We start from the raw sequence: 16802 nt of genomic DNA, 5'->3' as shown, positions 1-16802 counted from the left end.
TTTCTTAACTGTAGCAAGTACGACTAAAGCTTGCAAAAATACTTGCTGTGTTAAAAGAGTTTGTTCACTTGTTTTGATTACTCACCCCACCATACTGGCAATTTATCTGTTTCCCTAAAATATAATGTCAAACTGAATAACCATAAGACATTTTTGAGAAAGGAAATTGTCACCTCGAGTCTAAATATACCACACTACTATAAAGAAATATATACCAACAAATTTGTATTTGAATGAACAAACTTACAAAATTGATGCATTTCTTTACAGTGTATACTTTTTACCACTATTGTGCTGCCATATTCCTCCTTTATAACGTGTTTAGACTAATGGTATTTATGGCAAGCAAATAACCCTAACAGCCCTGAATGTTTAATCAGAACAAACATACAGTCTAAAAATTCCACATTGTTTTTACACAAATGTTTCTGTCACTTTTCCAAGCAATGCATAGTAATACTTTTGTTTCCAAGAACATAAAATATATGTGCATATATATTGATGTCCTCTGTAACATCCACTGTTGCACTGTTTCACTTTTTAAATGCATGTGCTTTAAATATTTTTCTAAGAGTCCAGTACATTGAATATTTTTTATGAAAAACACCCAAAGTTTTCAACTAGAAACATATTACAAATAGTTGCCCAGAGCAAGATTTTACAACCAAATTATAAAAGCCCTAAATCTCAAGTTTTATAATACCATCAGTGACAGAATCGTAACTGTAGTGACGAGACAGGCGCCGCTATAATGTTAACAGCCAGTATGTAAACATTAATGCAGCCTAAGGGGCAGCCCCAAAAGTGTCCCTTCACAGCTGACACAGAAATTTTAGGTGGCTGTAGTTAAAACTTCTCTGGCTTAATTAGCTACAAAAGGCAGGGGTAAAAAAAAAAAAAAAAAAACAGCCAGGCAGCAAGACAATTAATTTCATTAAAACTGGAATTGTGTCCCCTCTTAAAGCTTTATAGTTCTTGAAATTCATTAATACATGGTTTCTTGAGCAAGAGTCCAATAAAATTAAGTTTGCCATTCAGCTACTAGCAAAACACAACTTAAGTGGTTTTGAAACACCAGCACAGTTACAAAACACTTGAGAGAAAACAATTTTTTCCTAGAAAGTAATCACAGAGGTCTTAAATACAGGCTCTCCACCAAGCTATGAGACTTCTTTGTCTTAGAAGTCAGCAAGGTACAGCTGATCTAATCACATTTCCAGTAACAGGCTGGCTTCAGCCAAGTCTCAGATCACATTTCAACAGCTTGATTCACAATAATTTTAACAAGTATATTCAGTTACTTCCTTGCTTTCTAACAGTCTCAGTACTTCTAGAACAAGGCAGTGCCATGTCTTTCAGCCCAAGCTGCGTATCTCCTCCTTACTATATGTTCAATTCTTGGTGATAACATTTAACAGATGTTGAAAGAAACGACAGGAGACTAACTTGGAATTACAAACACAAGCCAAAAGACATAAGCAAAATATTCTTTTTTCAAAATTATAAATAAAATTGCTTCTTATCACCAGTTGGAAGCAACACCTGTAGGAGCCAACAAGGATTGTATGGTTAAACAACTCCATACAAAGGTTAATAAAAAGAATGCAATGGCTTCCTAAGGAAGTTCAATGAAATTAATGGAACTGAGTCATCTCTCTATTTTTGAGGAGACATTAGCACAGCTTTTAATGTCTAGCACTACAAAACTGAATTCAGTGACAAAACAATTGCACATTTTCCTTTAATAGAAGATGTAAAACAGGTGAAACTGCAAAGAACTTCATATTCTTTTAAGTATAATCGTGCAAGGGTACCTACTAGAAGCTTGCTTACTTATTGTCATATAGCCATAGCTATTATGACAATATATACATACAGTATGACTAAAATGTTGGCAATTAAAACAAATTAGAGCCAGTAAAGATGCTTCTTCCTAATTCTAAGAGGCAATCCACAAAGCTTGAGAGCACCAGAAAAAGGGAAAAATTCTGAGTTCCTCCCACTGGAGTAAGGAACAAAAGGCATAGAATACATGTCTGCAATCAGAACATTTATGGATACATATACAAAAAAGTTAAGAAGTGTTTTTATTCCTTGGCCCTTTCCACAAATCCTGATTAACTAGTTTTCATAGACAGGACAACCATATTTTATAGTCACCAAATAGAACACACATGGATATATTAATGTGCCATTAATATCTTTATAGACCTGTAAGAGCATAATATAGTGCAGATCATTTCATGAGTCTGTTTGAAGTTTCTATGCAATGTCATCTCCCCTCCTCATTGCCAGTGCTGTGCAAATCTGTAATTATATATTACACAGAAAGAAACTACAATCAAACTAATTCTGTAACACATTAGAAAACATGTTCCTCCTCAGGATTATAATGCACCTAGCCAAGCTATCCATCTCTTTTTCCCATTCTTCCATAAGAACTACACAGTACAAAGCTGGCACACGTGAACACCAACACTTGGAAGAAAATCTGATTTATAAGCCTGCTGTTCCCAAGTTCAGGACTGACAGAGATGCTGTGCAAGCAAATGCCAGTGAGGTACTTAAAATAGGGTATCCACTTGGGAAGAGATTAAGTGATTAAGTTCAATGTTGCTGCCAGCTGCTAGTAGCAATTTGAAGGGCTAAAGATATGTTTATGAACTCAAATCAGGACTTTTTCCCACCTCACTGATTTTTCACTACAATTTGTTCTAAGCTGCTCAGCAGATAACTGAAAATGCCCCTGTGTCTCCCTGTGAAACGTCAGTTTCCTAAGGGACTATGAGTCTATTAAAATTTGATTTTGCCTGTAACAGAAACTAACAGGCAAACAGATGTGAAATCAGAAAGTCGTATTTCACTGTCAGTAGCAGCATTTTGCACATTATACATAGTTGCCATCTGAGAACATACCACACAACCTTGTATTTAAAAAAAACCCTTAACCTTCAAATACCTTCTGACATCCTTTAACAATTTTTTTCATTAAGAACAATGACCCCCCATTTCCATACACATTGTACTCCAATACCAACACTTCCTTCTTTCCTTTAACTGATCCAACATAATGTGAACTTTTAGGCAAAATATCTTAGGTCACACATCAGGTATTCTGACAGAAAGGGGAATAACCCTCCAGGAAATAAGTATTCCAGCATTATTCACTGCATACATGCTGTACCAATCTACTTTTGTCATGTCCACATACCTCTATTTCAAGTTCCATTTCTTTCAAATTTCAGATGCTAAACAGAATCCTGTTAACATGACAGAGCTTTCACACATTGCCACTAAGAAGTCTAGAAAAACCCATGAAAAAACCCATTTCATATAAAATTTGTTTGCCTACTCTTTTTGTTACTCTTAACAAGTGTAGCTTTGCAACTTTCTCATAGTTGTTTTGCTGTTATAAAAAAACATTGTAAGGCTTTGGACTCATAAACACTTTCAACTCTCCACTCACAAATACTCTGAAAGCTACAAGAAGTTCACAGATTGACAACCAGCCTGACTTCTTCCTCTTTAATGTTATCTAGAAATATTGGGAGTCTGGCACGGAAAAGCCTCACATTGTAAGAAGTCTGTAGGAAAAGTTAAGCTGGTGTTATCACCGATCAAAGGGAGAAAATGCATTTGCTCTCACCCCAAAATGAAACTCTGATGCCAACAGCAGTGCTGGTGCCTAAGTAACTAGACAAAGTTCTACTACAATGTATCCAACTTCTTATAAAGTAATTACAGTAAGATGAAAATCAGTCAGCTGGAGAGGACATTAAAAAGATAATTAACTTATTTGGTAACTTGATTACAATTATTTTCTATAGTTACATTAAAGAAAGTGATTTAGAAGTGCTCCCACATTTCCAGAAGCTCTTACACATCCTAAATCTTCAAAAATGCATTCTTTTAAAAGGACAGAACTTTGACATACATAAAACTTGGCATGGGATTTGCTTACTCCACAGCTGAAGTTCAGGAATGGGACCTGACAGTGAGTCAACAACATAACAATATATATTTGCCATTACTTTTAAATGATGGCTTAAGGAAGTTTCAGATATTCACAGTAATCAAAAGTGCATTCACACCACCTCTAATACCTCCTTCATCATCTTTTTAAAAAGAATAACCCCTTACCTTACCCTTCTGTCACTTTCTCTTCTTTAAATTAAACCTACTAACTAGATGACTAAAGCATCTCACTCCATAGTAAATTAAGGAAGTATTATAACTGCCACTGTTTATACAAGATACCAATGTAAGTTGAATTTCAAACAATAAAACCTTACGAGCCAGGATTTCACCTGCCATCTTCCTGTGGCCACATTACAAATGGCAGCCTTGGGCTATCCCTGGATTACTCAGAGATTTCTTTCCCTCGCTTCATGCTTTCATAATGAACTTACAGCTGAACTTCAGCACCTCTCCTTAAGTGAAAGGCTTTGCCTTCTGTACCATTATATTTCATCCAATTTGAATTATTTCAGCTCATCCACAGTTTTCTCCACAACATCCTATGACTCCTCTATCTTAACTAATGTCATGTTGTTAACTCAAGTCATCAGCACTCTCCCTCTCTGTGACTAATTGCAAACATTGCTCAAATAATATTTTAAAAAACAAACAAGAATAAAACCATAGTTTCATTAGGAAGCCCTAAGCAACCCAGCTTTATCAGGCAATCCTGAGCAAACCAACTGTCCATTAAACAAGACAAACAAACCACAAACATGAAACTCAATGTTTGTAAAGTGTTTTTTCACTGTAGCTTTCTAGATTTAAACTCAAGGTTGCAAAAGACACTATTTCAAATGAACTATTATTTCTTGCACTCTGAAATAAAACCACTGAATTGTCAAATGTCAATCATCAAATGACCAAAACAAGAAACATTACTATATTAAGCTGAAAATCCATAAACACAAACCCTACCTGCTTTTCCTTTCGATGAGAATAGCCATGTAAGAAGCAGGTAAAGCTGCACCAAAGCCAGGGGACCAGAAGTAGAATTTTCCAAGTATCTTCCTGAAAAAGTAATTTGTACACGTATTACATGCAAACAGAACATTAATGAACCACACCGTATTTTATCTGTTTTATAAAATTACAAATGATTTATTAATTTTGCCTTCTCACATTAATCTGTACTTACTAATAAACAGTAATCATTATATTTTTACAGTTGGATAATTCTCAAGAAGAGTTCCCAAAGTGCTTCACAAACATTAAACACCTGAAACACTTCAATAATGTATTCATTTCATTTAAATGGCTACTTTTCTTCCAGGAAAGCAGAGTTTTCAAGATATACTTTTGAAAAGATGCTGATACTAATTACAGAAAAATCTTCTAAAAGATCTTATAGCCACTCATCTCTTTGCTACTTGTCCAAATACATCTTCAGGAAGATCTGCCTTGTGGAATGCAATCAGGTAAGACAGAAATCAAATCAAATCATTATAATATATGCCACGCTCCAGACAACCCACTGATGCTAAAAACAGGAAAATACACATTTACAGTAAGCCAAGGAATCAGTCTGTACATTACAAGTGGAAGCAACAGTGAATTCCCAGTCCTATTAAGCCAGGAAAGCTCTCATTTTTTGCAGCTAGATCTGGATTTCTTTTAGAGTCCACACAATTTCAACTATCAAAATTCTTTCAACAAAAAGAGTTGAAGAAAAAGAGTTACACAACTGACAATATCTAAGAAAATCTTTCTATAAATTGGTCACTATTAAAGGAAGAAAATCAAACTGCATGTCAGACACAGTGTCACCCACCATGTTTGGTCTGCTCAGGAGACCTGCACCTTCAAACTTACACAGGCTGATCACAAAGTCAAACAAGAGTCAGAGAGTCGTGACATTTGGTAGCATGATAATAAACATACTTCAACTATACCAATGCTGCTCAGCTGACAAGCGCTATCGGTGGGAAAACAAAACGTTACAATGGAGTCTATCCTTCTAAAAACACAGCAAACAAAATAAACAAACAAAATGGCAAACACATACAGGGTAGAAGAGGACATTTTCTTAGATAAAATTTCATGCTGACAACACAGAAGAGAGAACAAAGATAATTAATCAACACCATCTGATTAGCTCACTTTCATTCTTGCTGTCAAAGGCATAAGCAGCCTCATTTCATACTCCTGCAAAAATAACATTACCAGCGAGCAATGCCAGCTTATGTTCGTAAGTGAAAAGAGAGCCAGTGTATCAGCAGCAAGTGATGTAATGGCAATTACACACACTGCTCATTCCCACGGCTGCAAAAGGATAATTTCTCAGGATGACAATGCCAAATGCTGCAGGAGCTAAAGTTCATTATTACAACTCTCTCGGAAAGTAATTACTGTATGAAGTTTCAGAGAAGTCATTTTAAGCATCTTAATAAGTATGAACACATCTTACCAGACACACCTGTTAAGTAACAGAACAAATGCCTTTTCTGTGGGAAAGAAACAGTAATTTGTTCTTTTGGCATGGTTCAGAATCCTTTTACAAATGCTTGCATGTTTGGTTTGACAAGATTTCAGAAACAACAGTAACACATTTTACATAATAAAGTCTAGTGGAAATAAAAATGTACAGTCACTAACTGAAACATTTAAACTTCTCCTAAAGTAAATGAAAATTAGATTTTGTTATTATTTGCATGGTTATTTTCACATGTTCTGTGGATAGAAATTGGAATAAGAACTAGGAGTTCTTTCAGGTCATGCATCTAATTCCTCAATGTACAAGCTGTACATGGATAAACTTAATTACTCTAGTTGCTAGACTAAGAGAACCATGTCTTTGTGAGGTTTTACAAGTAATTAAACCATAAACCTAAAAATCACACCTTTCATTAACAGATGCAATGCATGTCAACACAGGAACCCAGCACTTCCATCTGAAGCCCAGACAGATGAAGTCTTTTGGATGTCACCAGCAGAAGAGATTACAACCCTCAGCTGGACTGTCACACATCCGTGACAGAGATCATCACCCTCACTCCTCTGCCAACAGAGCAGCTTGTACACAGACCCTAATTCACCACACCAAAAAAATAGGAGCTAAAAAAAAGTCAGTCAAGTTATCTCGGCAATCCTTCTAAAACAAGAAGATCTATCCACTGCCTAAGTCATTGCTGACACCGGATTTAGGTAGTTTTTAAATTTTACCCACCTGTGAAATGATGAAAGTTTTAAACAATGCCTGAAATTATTTTAATTCCACATTCTTGCCTAAAGTTTTACATCCTTGAGAATATCTGCATCAGTTTCAAATTTGGTAGCTTTTCCTAGCTGAAAGGAAGAAACTACCATATATGAGTTAATATGTCCAGCTATAAACCCTTCAATCCATTGCTTAGGTCTAAAACTCCAAGAGGGTAAGAGCAATCAACTGCATGGGGCTTGCAGGGCAATTCTGCTTCTGAGTTACTGCTGCTGCTATAATATACCTTTCAATCAAAAACAGATACAAAAACTGCAGCATATATCCTACTGCACAAGTCTCTCATCCAATCTCTCATCACTATCTAGAACCAGACAGAGAGCACCTAGGTCTTCACAGTCTCGGACAATCTCTTTCCATGGCTGCAAATCAAGTCCAGAAATACCCGGGCCAGTTATGCAGAAACAGAGATACTGGTACTTCCTTGATGGTTCAAAATGTACAACACCAAATCACATTCTGGTGGGGATAATCACATACCATTACTCTCGGGCTACTGAAGGAAGTACACTGTATCACACAGCAATAAATTCAAATAATACAATCAAAACATTAAAAAAAAAAAACTATTAAAAAAAGACACAAATTGGTCAAAAATAAAGAAATTAAGTCTCACATTTGCATCCTCCATCAACCACCCAAGAGCAGGTGAGAGAAACAAGCTTGTCTCAAGCTGCAAGACAAGTATATTAAATGTAAGATATTAAGTACATTTCAACTGAATGACTTTTCAACACTATGATCTTAAGAGAAACGCTTAAAAAGGCATACAGTACTCATGTAAAGGTGTCATGTATTCATTCAGCTTCCCGGTGTGTTCTCATTTTTTCTCCAAACAACACTCATTCGGGTCCTTGACCATATTCAAGTGCTGAAGTGACTTGTTCAAATAACCTACCCATGATGATCTTCAAACACCTTCCTGATTAATCACAGCTGGTTTAAAGCCCATCCCTCAGTAAGGACAGAGCTGCTTTCTTTCCTTCCCAATGCATTACTCTGCACTTTTTTCTATCAAATTTCCCAAGTGATTTTAATCAACAGATCTTTCTGAAATGGATGGGAGTCAGTTTTAGATTTCTGGACCCTAAATAATCTTATACAATCTCTCATACTAGTCTTGAGCTCCTTTTCCAGATTCCTTAGGTATATCCAAAACAAAGGACATAGCAGGAACTTCAGTGGTCATCTCTTTCTACTATGAAAACAAATTATTTATGCCTTGTTTTGTTTCATATATATTAACTGCTTACTAATCATTTACTAATTCCTGGAATACAGAGGACCTTTCTTCTTGAAGAATCCTGGCAGGCACTCTAGTCAAAGGCACTTGGGAATTCATGTAAAAGCACCAAGTGCATCATCACCAGGTATGTACTCATTCTTCAAAGTATACATTTCTTCTCTGATAATCATGTTATCCATTGTTTTCTGAAACGTCATTTAATAGCTCTTATATATCCTAGTCACTTAACTGCTAAGGCTCTGAATTTCATTTTGTACAGAAAAGCTGCAAAATTCTCATTATAATTGGACATTCATGTACTTCAACAGGCACCATTCCCATGGCTGCCTTAAAAGCTTGTTCTGCCTCTGTTAGTGATTTCAGTTCACCAGTTTCAATCAGCACTCTAGCCAATAACTTTTAAGTTGCAAGTCCTGCAACTGCAGGTGGTGGGCAGTGTGCAGAGACTCTGCCAGCAAGGATTCTGCTGCAGCTGTTTATTCCTCATGGGCATCTCTTTGTAAGAGAAGAAGCATGTACACCTCCCAAGATGCTGGCTGGTAACTGTGCAGCACGGCTTAAGCACCTACATGTATGCCTTGTCACGTTTAATCATTGGAATCATCCTCTGCACGGTTCTCACCTAGGTAAACCCAAACAATGCTTCAAGGAGACTCGGAGGGCACCTGGACTAGGCAGCATTTCCATTACCCAGTCTGCATCTGGCCATGCTGTTCCAGAGATCAGAACAGCTTTAGACAGCTATGCTCCACGTAGGTGAAAGTGATGCCATACCAACTGGCTTCAGAGCAAGACACTCATCCCTTACCTGCTTCAGTAACTAGTACAGGCACAGATCTGCTAGATGGCTAATATCCTCTGTAACGGGAACTGCTGAAAACCATAAAACTTAAAACCATACCAGCTTAATTTAGAGAATAACATTTAACTACAGCACCGGGGTAAAGAACTGCAGATTTACAGGCAAATACATGGCAGAATAAGGAAGGGCATCTATAGTTCAGAGGAATAAAGAAATCGATATTAATACAACCTAGATTGCTAGAAAACATCATATTCTTTAGAGCTCATTACTTATACATTCACTTTGAACTTTGAAAATTATTTACTTGAAAAGCATTCCATGGCTCCTCAGCCAGTTCCTCTTCTTTTCTGCCTTCTCCTTCAGCTTTGAAGGAAAGTTTAGAGGCTTCTAAATAGATTTAGAAGTAGGGCATAATGGGTTTATCTTTTAGAGGGGCTGTCGAGTGTGCTGTCAGTTAACTTTCAAACACTCATAGCTACTGTAGGCTTTACTTGTCTATGTGTAACATCTCTTACAATAAATGCATAATCATATTAATAAACAGCAACTTTTAATTTTTAACTATCCTGATAGTTACTGGAAATATATGCTGGAAACAGAATACAGAAGTGCCCTTTATGCTCATTTTTCAGAGGAAGTCTGTATCTTACAGAATCCCAGAAGCTGTGCTGGGATTTCCTTCATTTATGACCATAAAGAAAGTACAAACTTGGATGGCTGGATAAAGTTCAGGATAATTAAAAGTTATCACAGCCTCTGCATCAGGAAAATAGAAACCAATATCAAATTACATCAATTATTTCTAAGAAGGAAAGAGTAGGCCTTTTTAATTCCCCCCTAGAATCTATTTGAATTTCCTGCAACAACGTATTTTGAATAGTAAAACAGAGAAAAAGAAGCAAAGTTGATACCTTGACTTGTTTACTCATTTAAAAGATTACAAAAATGAGAATAAAATAACTTTAAAAAGCAAAGTTTCATATTCAAATGGTAAGATCAGAAATCAAGATGATTGCTGTAGCTTTTCTTACTCCAAAACATTACAAACAAGCCTATTACAAAAAGAAACAAATGATTATACAAATTGAAAAGCTGCACAAAAAGTAGCTTTACTATGTTTCATTTTTAGGATAGTATACCAACCTTAGAATGCAAAAGCAAGCAATATACAACGTCCCATTTGCTGTCAGAAAGGAAGTTGACTGCAAGACCTCAGGTAGCAGTTTGTACAAATAATAGTCAAGTTTTCGTTTCCTGAGAATAGCTGCAATCTGAGGGAGAAGGGAAGAAAAAGAATGGGGGACAAACTTTAATTCAGTTAGGCACTTTTTTGCACATCGTAAAGAATAATAAAAAGAAAAATGGAAAATGAGACATGCCCATTTAAGTAGTAAAACAAAGCATCTTAAACTTTATGATCAATACCACAAAGGCTTCCTTTGAACTTGTTCCAGCCGTTACAATATTTATACCAGGAAATACATCAAGCAATCTGAAATGGGAAGAAGAAGAGGAATTTTATTACCTTGTTACCTTTGGCCATAATTGTCAGAAACATCATCTGCCAGATATCAAAACTTTTAAGATGCAATATATCTACCGAGTTTTGTCTTCAAGACAGTTGGACAATCATATAATGATGTTCAGAATATCACTGAAGTAATCCAAATAAAGGCCTTACACAGTGTCTGTGAAGTGGTGATGTATTTTTAAAAGTTTTCTACTACAGTTAAATTACTGCAAGTCCTCAAAAAATGTTCACCATCTCCTGGAAGAACAACACATTCCTGATGTATTTTATAGAATTGGTATATTATCTAAACAACTGTCTATGGCAGAAAAGAGTCTCAATCTACAAAATAAACATTCTTTTTGGTCAATTTAATGTACGTCCCATGTATTACAAAGAATAGCTTATTTAATGACTCAAACACAAAAGGTCCCCAAACTTTTTTTTGTCTACAGAAATTCTGCAATTAGCTAATGGGAAGATGTACAAAACAAGGCCTGTCTCAGACGTACCCAGGGCTAAGACAAGAGGCAACAGACAAGCTCAAGTATAAGAAACTCTGCTTAGACCTAACAAAGAAAAATTTTCATTTGAGGGTGGCTGAATATTGGAGCAGGTTGCCCAAAGTGATTGTGGACTCTCCATCACTGGAGACCCTTGAAACTTAACAAGAAAATTCCTTGAGCAATCTCAGGGCCTCCCAATCCCTTCAGCCTTTGTACTCCTACAACTCCATGAAACTCTATTTTGAGTGCACCATGAGACAGATTCTATTATTTTTTCATTCTAATAGCATTATTATCTTTATCTGCACTGATCCCCCAGGAGCCTCAAAACTGGCAGGAGTTTTTGGTCAATGCTTAGAGGAGTTCCAAACAGACTGAGCTTCATATTGCTGGTGCTGATAAGAAGAAAGAAAGGCATCCTGTCAAATCCATAGTGCCAACACCTCTCAAAGTCTTGGTTGTGAGAGGGAGCTATTCTGCTGAAACTGAATAGCAAGTAGATGTTTTAGAATCAGAGATGGGATGAGGATTCTGCTAAAACTAACCACGGGAAAGTTCTGCCAAAATCTTGTTTCCAAAATGAAGCTTGAGTTAAGGATTAAGAAGAAATCCATGTATGAATCGACCTCTGATAACAGATGTACACATTACTTAATCAAGTGTCAAGACTGCTTTAAGCATAATGGATTAGGCAATAATGCAATCCAGATAATCTTTCTGTTGAGGGAAAGTCTTAAGGTAGTCTAAATGCTGGATAACTAGTTGCTACCCACTCAGCTATTTCTAGCATATTGTAGGAAGGACATGAACACTGGAACAAAATAACAATTTTTTTGTTTTAAGAACACAGCCCTTATACCTAAGTGTGAAGCCTTGCTCCATCAGACCAAAGTGCCAGAAGTGCAACACGCAAAGACTGGTATCTTACAAATTAATGTCAAATCAAAGTAAAAAATTTATTTCTGTAATGTCTCCAGCAAGTTTTATATTAATGTAAATTTCTGCTTTCTCTTCTCTGTACTATCCTACTCCCAAGTGAAAAACAGAAAAGAACCAGAAACAGTAACACACAATTCCACAGAAAATTGCTCACCCAAATTGAAAGAGATGTATGTGTGACAGCAATAGAGCTTCATGAACACCCATCAAAAAAAAAAAAGCTTATAAAAGCTGATAATTTTCTTACTTCTTTATAGACATCTATGAAGCTAAATGTTGTGTAGAGCTAAAAGCAGGCAAGAGCAGACTATAGAGTTCCTCTCCTCTACCACCAGTGGTGTGATTACATGGAAAAAATACCAGATATTTCTGGATACCCTTCTGCTGTCCCTCTCAGTTCCATACATTTCAGAAAAGTATTATGAAAGTGCAGAGAGATTATGAAATCTGATGTCAGAATGCAGGAGTTCTTCGCCGCCACTGGGATATACTTCACTCAAATCAGCTGGGAAGACTTTATGATGAAAACCAAATTCTTATAATAAATGCACTGCTCAAGGCTTAGCAGTGGATGTCAGTAGCAGAAAGAATGGAAAGAGGAATCAGGACTCCCAGCAGGTACTTCCTTGGCAAAATAATAATCTCCATGAAGATCCTAACAGATGAATTGAAAAAAAAAGCCTGGTCAGTATTAATAAAGAAACAGACAGAAAAAAATATTTTCTAGCATTAACTATAGAATTCACACAACTGCATTTTGACTCCTTAACGTAAAAAATGCAATTATAAAAAAATCAGTCCACCAGTTTCAGGATACCTCAGTTCGTGGGATATCATTACTCAAGTCCTTTTTCTTTTTTTAACTTAGTCTTTATATACAAATGTTAAGCCCCACTGAACTGAAAAAAAATCAGAATTTATTTATTCTGTCCTAACCATGGAAAGAATATATGTAATTCCAACACCATCCCTAAACAACAGCTACATAGTGTACTGCAAGATTTGAGCTAGGCTATTGGTGTTCCAGGGGAAAAGGAACACGAGACTCAAACCCAAGCTTTGCCATGATTTGAGGAACCAGCCAGGCCTGATTATTTTCATGATGTGTCATGTAACACCTACAAGTATTCATCACCCAACCACAATAACCTCAGATTCACCTCCAGTATCCTCAATCCTCACCTATATCCCTGAACTACGGATTCCACAAGAGGCACTGCACCCAAAGGATGGTTTCACTTAATGAATGTACTAATTGGCTGACCAATGTAGAGTCTGACAGGTTAGGCAGCAGGCTAAAAAAAACCACAGGCTTTCTGCCAACTCTGTTGTCATGTGTAGAACATTTCTGTCTCTCCCTCCTCCATCCTCCCTCCTTAACCTTAAGTTTGTACAAAGTGTATGACTTTAAGGACTACTCCTCCATCAAAATTTAGTGGAATTAGACAACACATACAACACTGACTGATGGAAAATGGAAACAAGCACTACCATCTCTCATTCCTTCAAGACATCCAGCTGAAATCAACCACATCATAACAAACTTTTATTTCAAAAAAGAGGGAAAAAAAGAGAAAATAAGAAAAATTTTAAAAAAACCTTATAGAAATACGCAGACACTTAGCCAAATCTTTAGGAAAGCAGAGTTCAATAGCATTTATAACCACAACTATCAGACAGGTTCAGGCACTTTAAAATGCAAATTTAGAGATGACCAATACAACTGTGCACATGGTTTATATAATCCATATGCTGCAAGTCATTAAAAACCCAAGGAAAATTTTATAAATTAAGTCACATGAATCTAAAAGCAAAGCAATCCCCAGTATTTAAAATTGTTAAGAAAATACCTCAGATTACTCAAATGGCAGGCAGAGCTACAAAGAGATGTCAGATTTCTTTCACAATTATATTCAATTATTTTTATGTTCTTTTATAATCATTTGCAAATTTTTACAAATTTTACAAGAACATTATTCCTTTGTTTCATAAAAATTATTTTTAACTGCTTTGGAGTAACTGAATCTCAAAATGCCCTCAGGTAACACTTGGGTTTTGAAAGACACTTGTTCAAATAAGCAATTTCTTTCTCATGCGTCCTCTGAAACACTCAGATTTGTTTTTCCTCAATTAGCTCATCCCTTCCTGATTTCACTGATTACAAAACCTGGCTTCCAGATTGTTTAATTTCATAACTCCATTGAGGAAGAGTGTACACCTCCTGCTCTCTCAGTTGCCCTGTCTCGTGTGAGATGTTCTATGAGGATCACCATCAGTGGGCTGGCTTGTTTTGATTTGGATTTTTCCAAATTTTCCGTATCACCCAACCAACTAAAAGAAGAAAGAAACAGCACTCACATACTCTTTGAATGACATTTAAATTACCTTCAAGCCTGGAATCACTCTCATTCCATGACAACTTATCTTTACTATTTGTTTTCCTTCTACTGAAATGAGTAGGAGACTGTATTTCATTCCCCTTAAAATGTCTAACTCAGCATAATTTTCAAGGATTGCCCTCCTACCCTGAAATTCTTGCACTCTACTCTAAAGCTGTAACAAGTTAAGAGAACAGGTTGATTCCTTGATAAACAGTCCCTTTAATGATTTTTGCTAGTTCCCAGGATTTGTAGTGTCTTTACCAAGATCTTTGCTCAGTCAGTCAAGGCAGAGGCTTTCCCTGATTTCCAACATTACCGTGATGCAGGCTCCTAGTTACCCCTTGCAACCTTGAGTATAAATTCTTTGGTTCACCTAAATTCATTATATGACTCTTTTTAAATTCTCAGCATCTCAGCAAAAGACGATTTTTGTTTATTTTCAATTTATGAAAGAACTTTACAGCATGGCCCAAAAGCCACCTGAACAGAGCGAAATGATCACAGCGTGGAATGAAGAAGTCACAGGTTCTTACTTTAATAACATTTAGGCTAATTTTAGTAATATTTAAGCCAGCCTCCATAAGAATCTAAAGACAAGAAGACAGTGACCTTCGTGTCATTCATAACACAGCAGAGAGATACAGGACACTGCACAGTACTAAGATGAACAGATATCCAAAAGAAGGCAATCACACACCACCATCACAGTAATTCTAGGTACTGGATCTGACAGAGGAGAGATTACTGACAGCCTAACCCAGAGACCCAAGTTGGCATACAGAAGCATATTCCAGAGTAACATCCTCCCTAGTCTCCCCACCCTACTTCCAAACACACAATGGTTTACAGCACAAACAAGGAAAAAAATCACATTTTAATATACCCAGCAACTCCAGAGTATTTTAGAATACAATCTGGCCAGTACAGCCTTCTTGCGCACCGCAGAGAGACGATACATGACGGCTCTATCTATGTTGGCGGGTAAGAGAGGATCCACTTCAGTGCCTTTTAGCTGGCTTCCCAGCTTTGCTCAGGACCAGTTCAAACAGCTTTCCCAAGGGAAGCTGCATGTGAAGCGAGCCTGAAGCAGCAGCAGTACAGCCAGTGTGCACTATCTATCCCTGGGAACAACCTCTGGCCCAATCCTACAGCAATGTGCATACAGCCAGGAAAGTAATGCGAGACTCACACTTCACCTTGATCTTTTGGCTGGTGATTCTGTCTTACCTGTAACAGTTTTCAAAATAATTCATTAGCACAATGAGAGTTGTTCTTGCTGTTGTTACCTCCAGCGTCTTGGGGTGTCAAACAATGATTTACCTGTGAAGTGACCTGCCAGCTGCCACTGCAGCTCCCTGGCCCATGCTGTACTCATACCAATGTCCTCCCACTGATATTGCACAGGAAGAAAAAAACAGCTTATATTTTTACAATAGCTGATAGCATTTGTGTCTCTGAGAGTATGATATACAATGCTGTCCTATTCCTAGAGAGGTTACAGAATAAATAATGCAGATTAAGATACAGAATACAGATATTGATGGGTCAAACAGGGCTCAGAAAGACAACAGCACTGGAATCCTAAGTAGAAAAAAAACCCCTTCTGACACAGAGAGAGAAGAAGCAATTGGCATCTAAGAACCGGAAGGTTATTCTAGGCACAGGAAGAAGCAGATATGGCACAAGTATGAAGAAATATTAGAAGTGAAACAAAAATGAGAATCAAAAGTAAGGAAATGAGCATGAAAAGAGTATGAGAAGAAATTAAGAAAGAAAAATAATCAATAAAATACAGCAGGTGCTGAGGATCATTAAAATCTGTACTGGAGCAGCAGACTCTGGTTACATCTGTTCTAAAGAGATGATTGAACCATCCCTCAGTTCAGAGGACACTTGAAACAGACCCGCTGGCACTCACACTGCTTTAGGCCTGCTGTTCCTCTCCTCTCTGCCAGCAGATCTTTGTGGGAGAGGTGTCTGGAGTCAGAGCCAGGAGTAAGCCAAGAGTCAGCCCAGGCCAGTGCTCAAGCTGTGTTCTGGCTGTGCCCTTTAGCAGCAGGAAGGAAGGGCAGCAGATACAGAGTAGGAAGGAGCTGGTGCTGGGGAGAAAGGACAGAAGATGTAGGTGGGGAGAGGAAGACCTGTCTTTGAAAAGAAAAGGGGCAGGACAGAAGTTAGGTT

General features: G+C 37.1%; 1 protein-coding gene across 2 annotated transcripts in view; it reads right to left on the bottom strand.

The window, feature by feature from the left end:
- The window catches only part of TMEM135 (transmembrane protein 135), a 160906-nt gene that overhangs the window by 139974 nt on the left and 4130 nt on the right, over window positions 1–16802 (bottom strand). For both annotated transcript variants that reach the window (XM_048294497.1, XM_048294498.1), the window contains exons 2-3: window positions 10429–10556; window positions 4936–5028 (exon numbers count right to left, since the gene is read on the bottom strand). In XM_048294497.1, coding sequence (XP_048150454.1) covers window positions 4936–5028; window positions 10429–10556 — 221 coding nt within the window. The remainder of the gene's footprint in view (window positions 1–4935; window positions 5029–10428; window positions 10557–16802) is intronic.

Source organism: Corvus hawaiiensis, chromosome 2 (genome assembly GCF_020740725.1).
Source record: "Corvus hawaiiensis isolate bCorHaw1 chromosome 2, bCorHaw1.pri.cur, whole genome shotgun sequence".
NCBI classification, from domain to species: Eukaryota; Metazoa; Chordata; class Aves; order Passeriformes; family Corvidae; genus Corvus; species Corvus hawaiiensis.
Note: the sequence above shows the minus strand (reverse complement) of the source record. Positions and strands in the feature narration are given on the sequence as shown.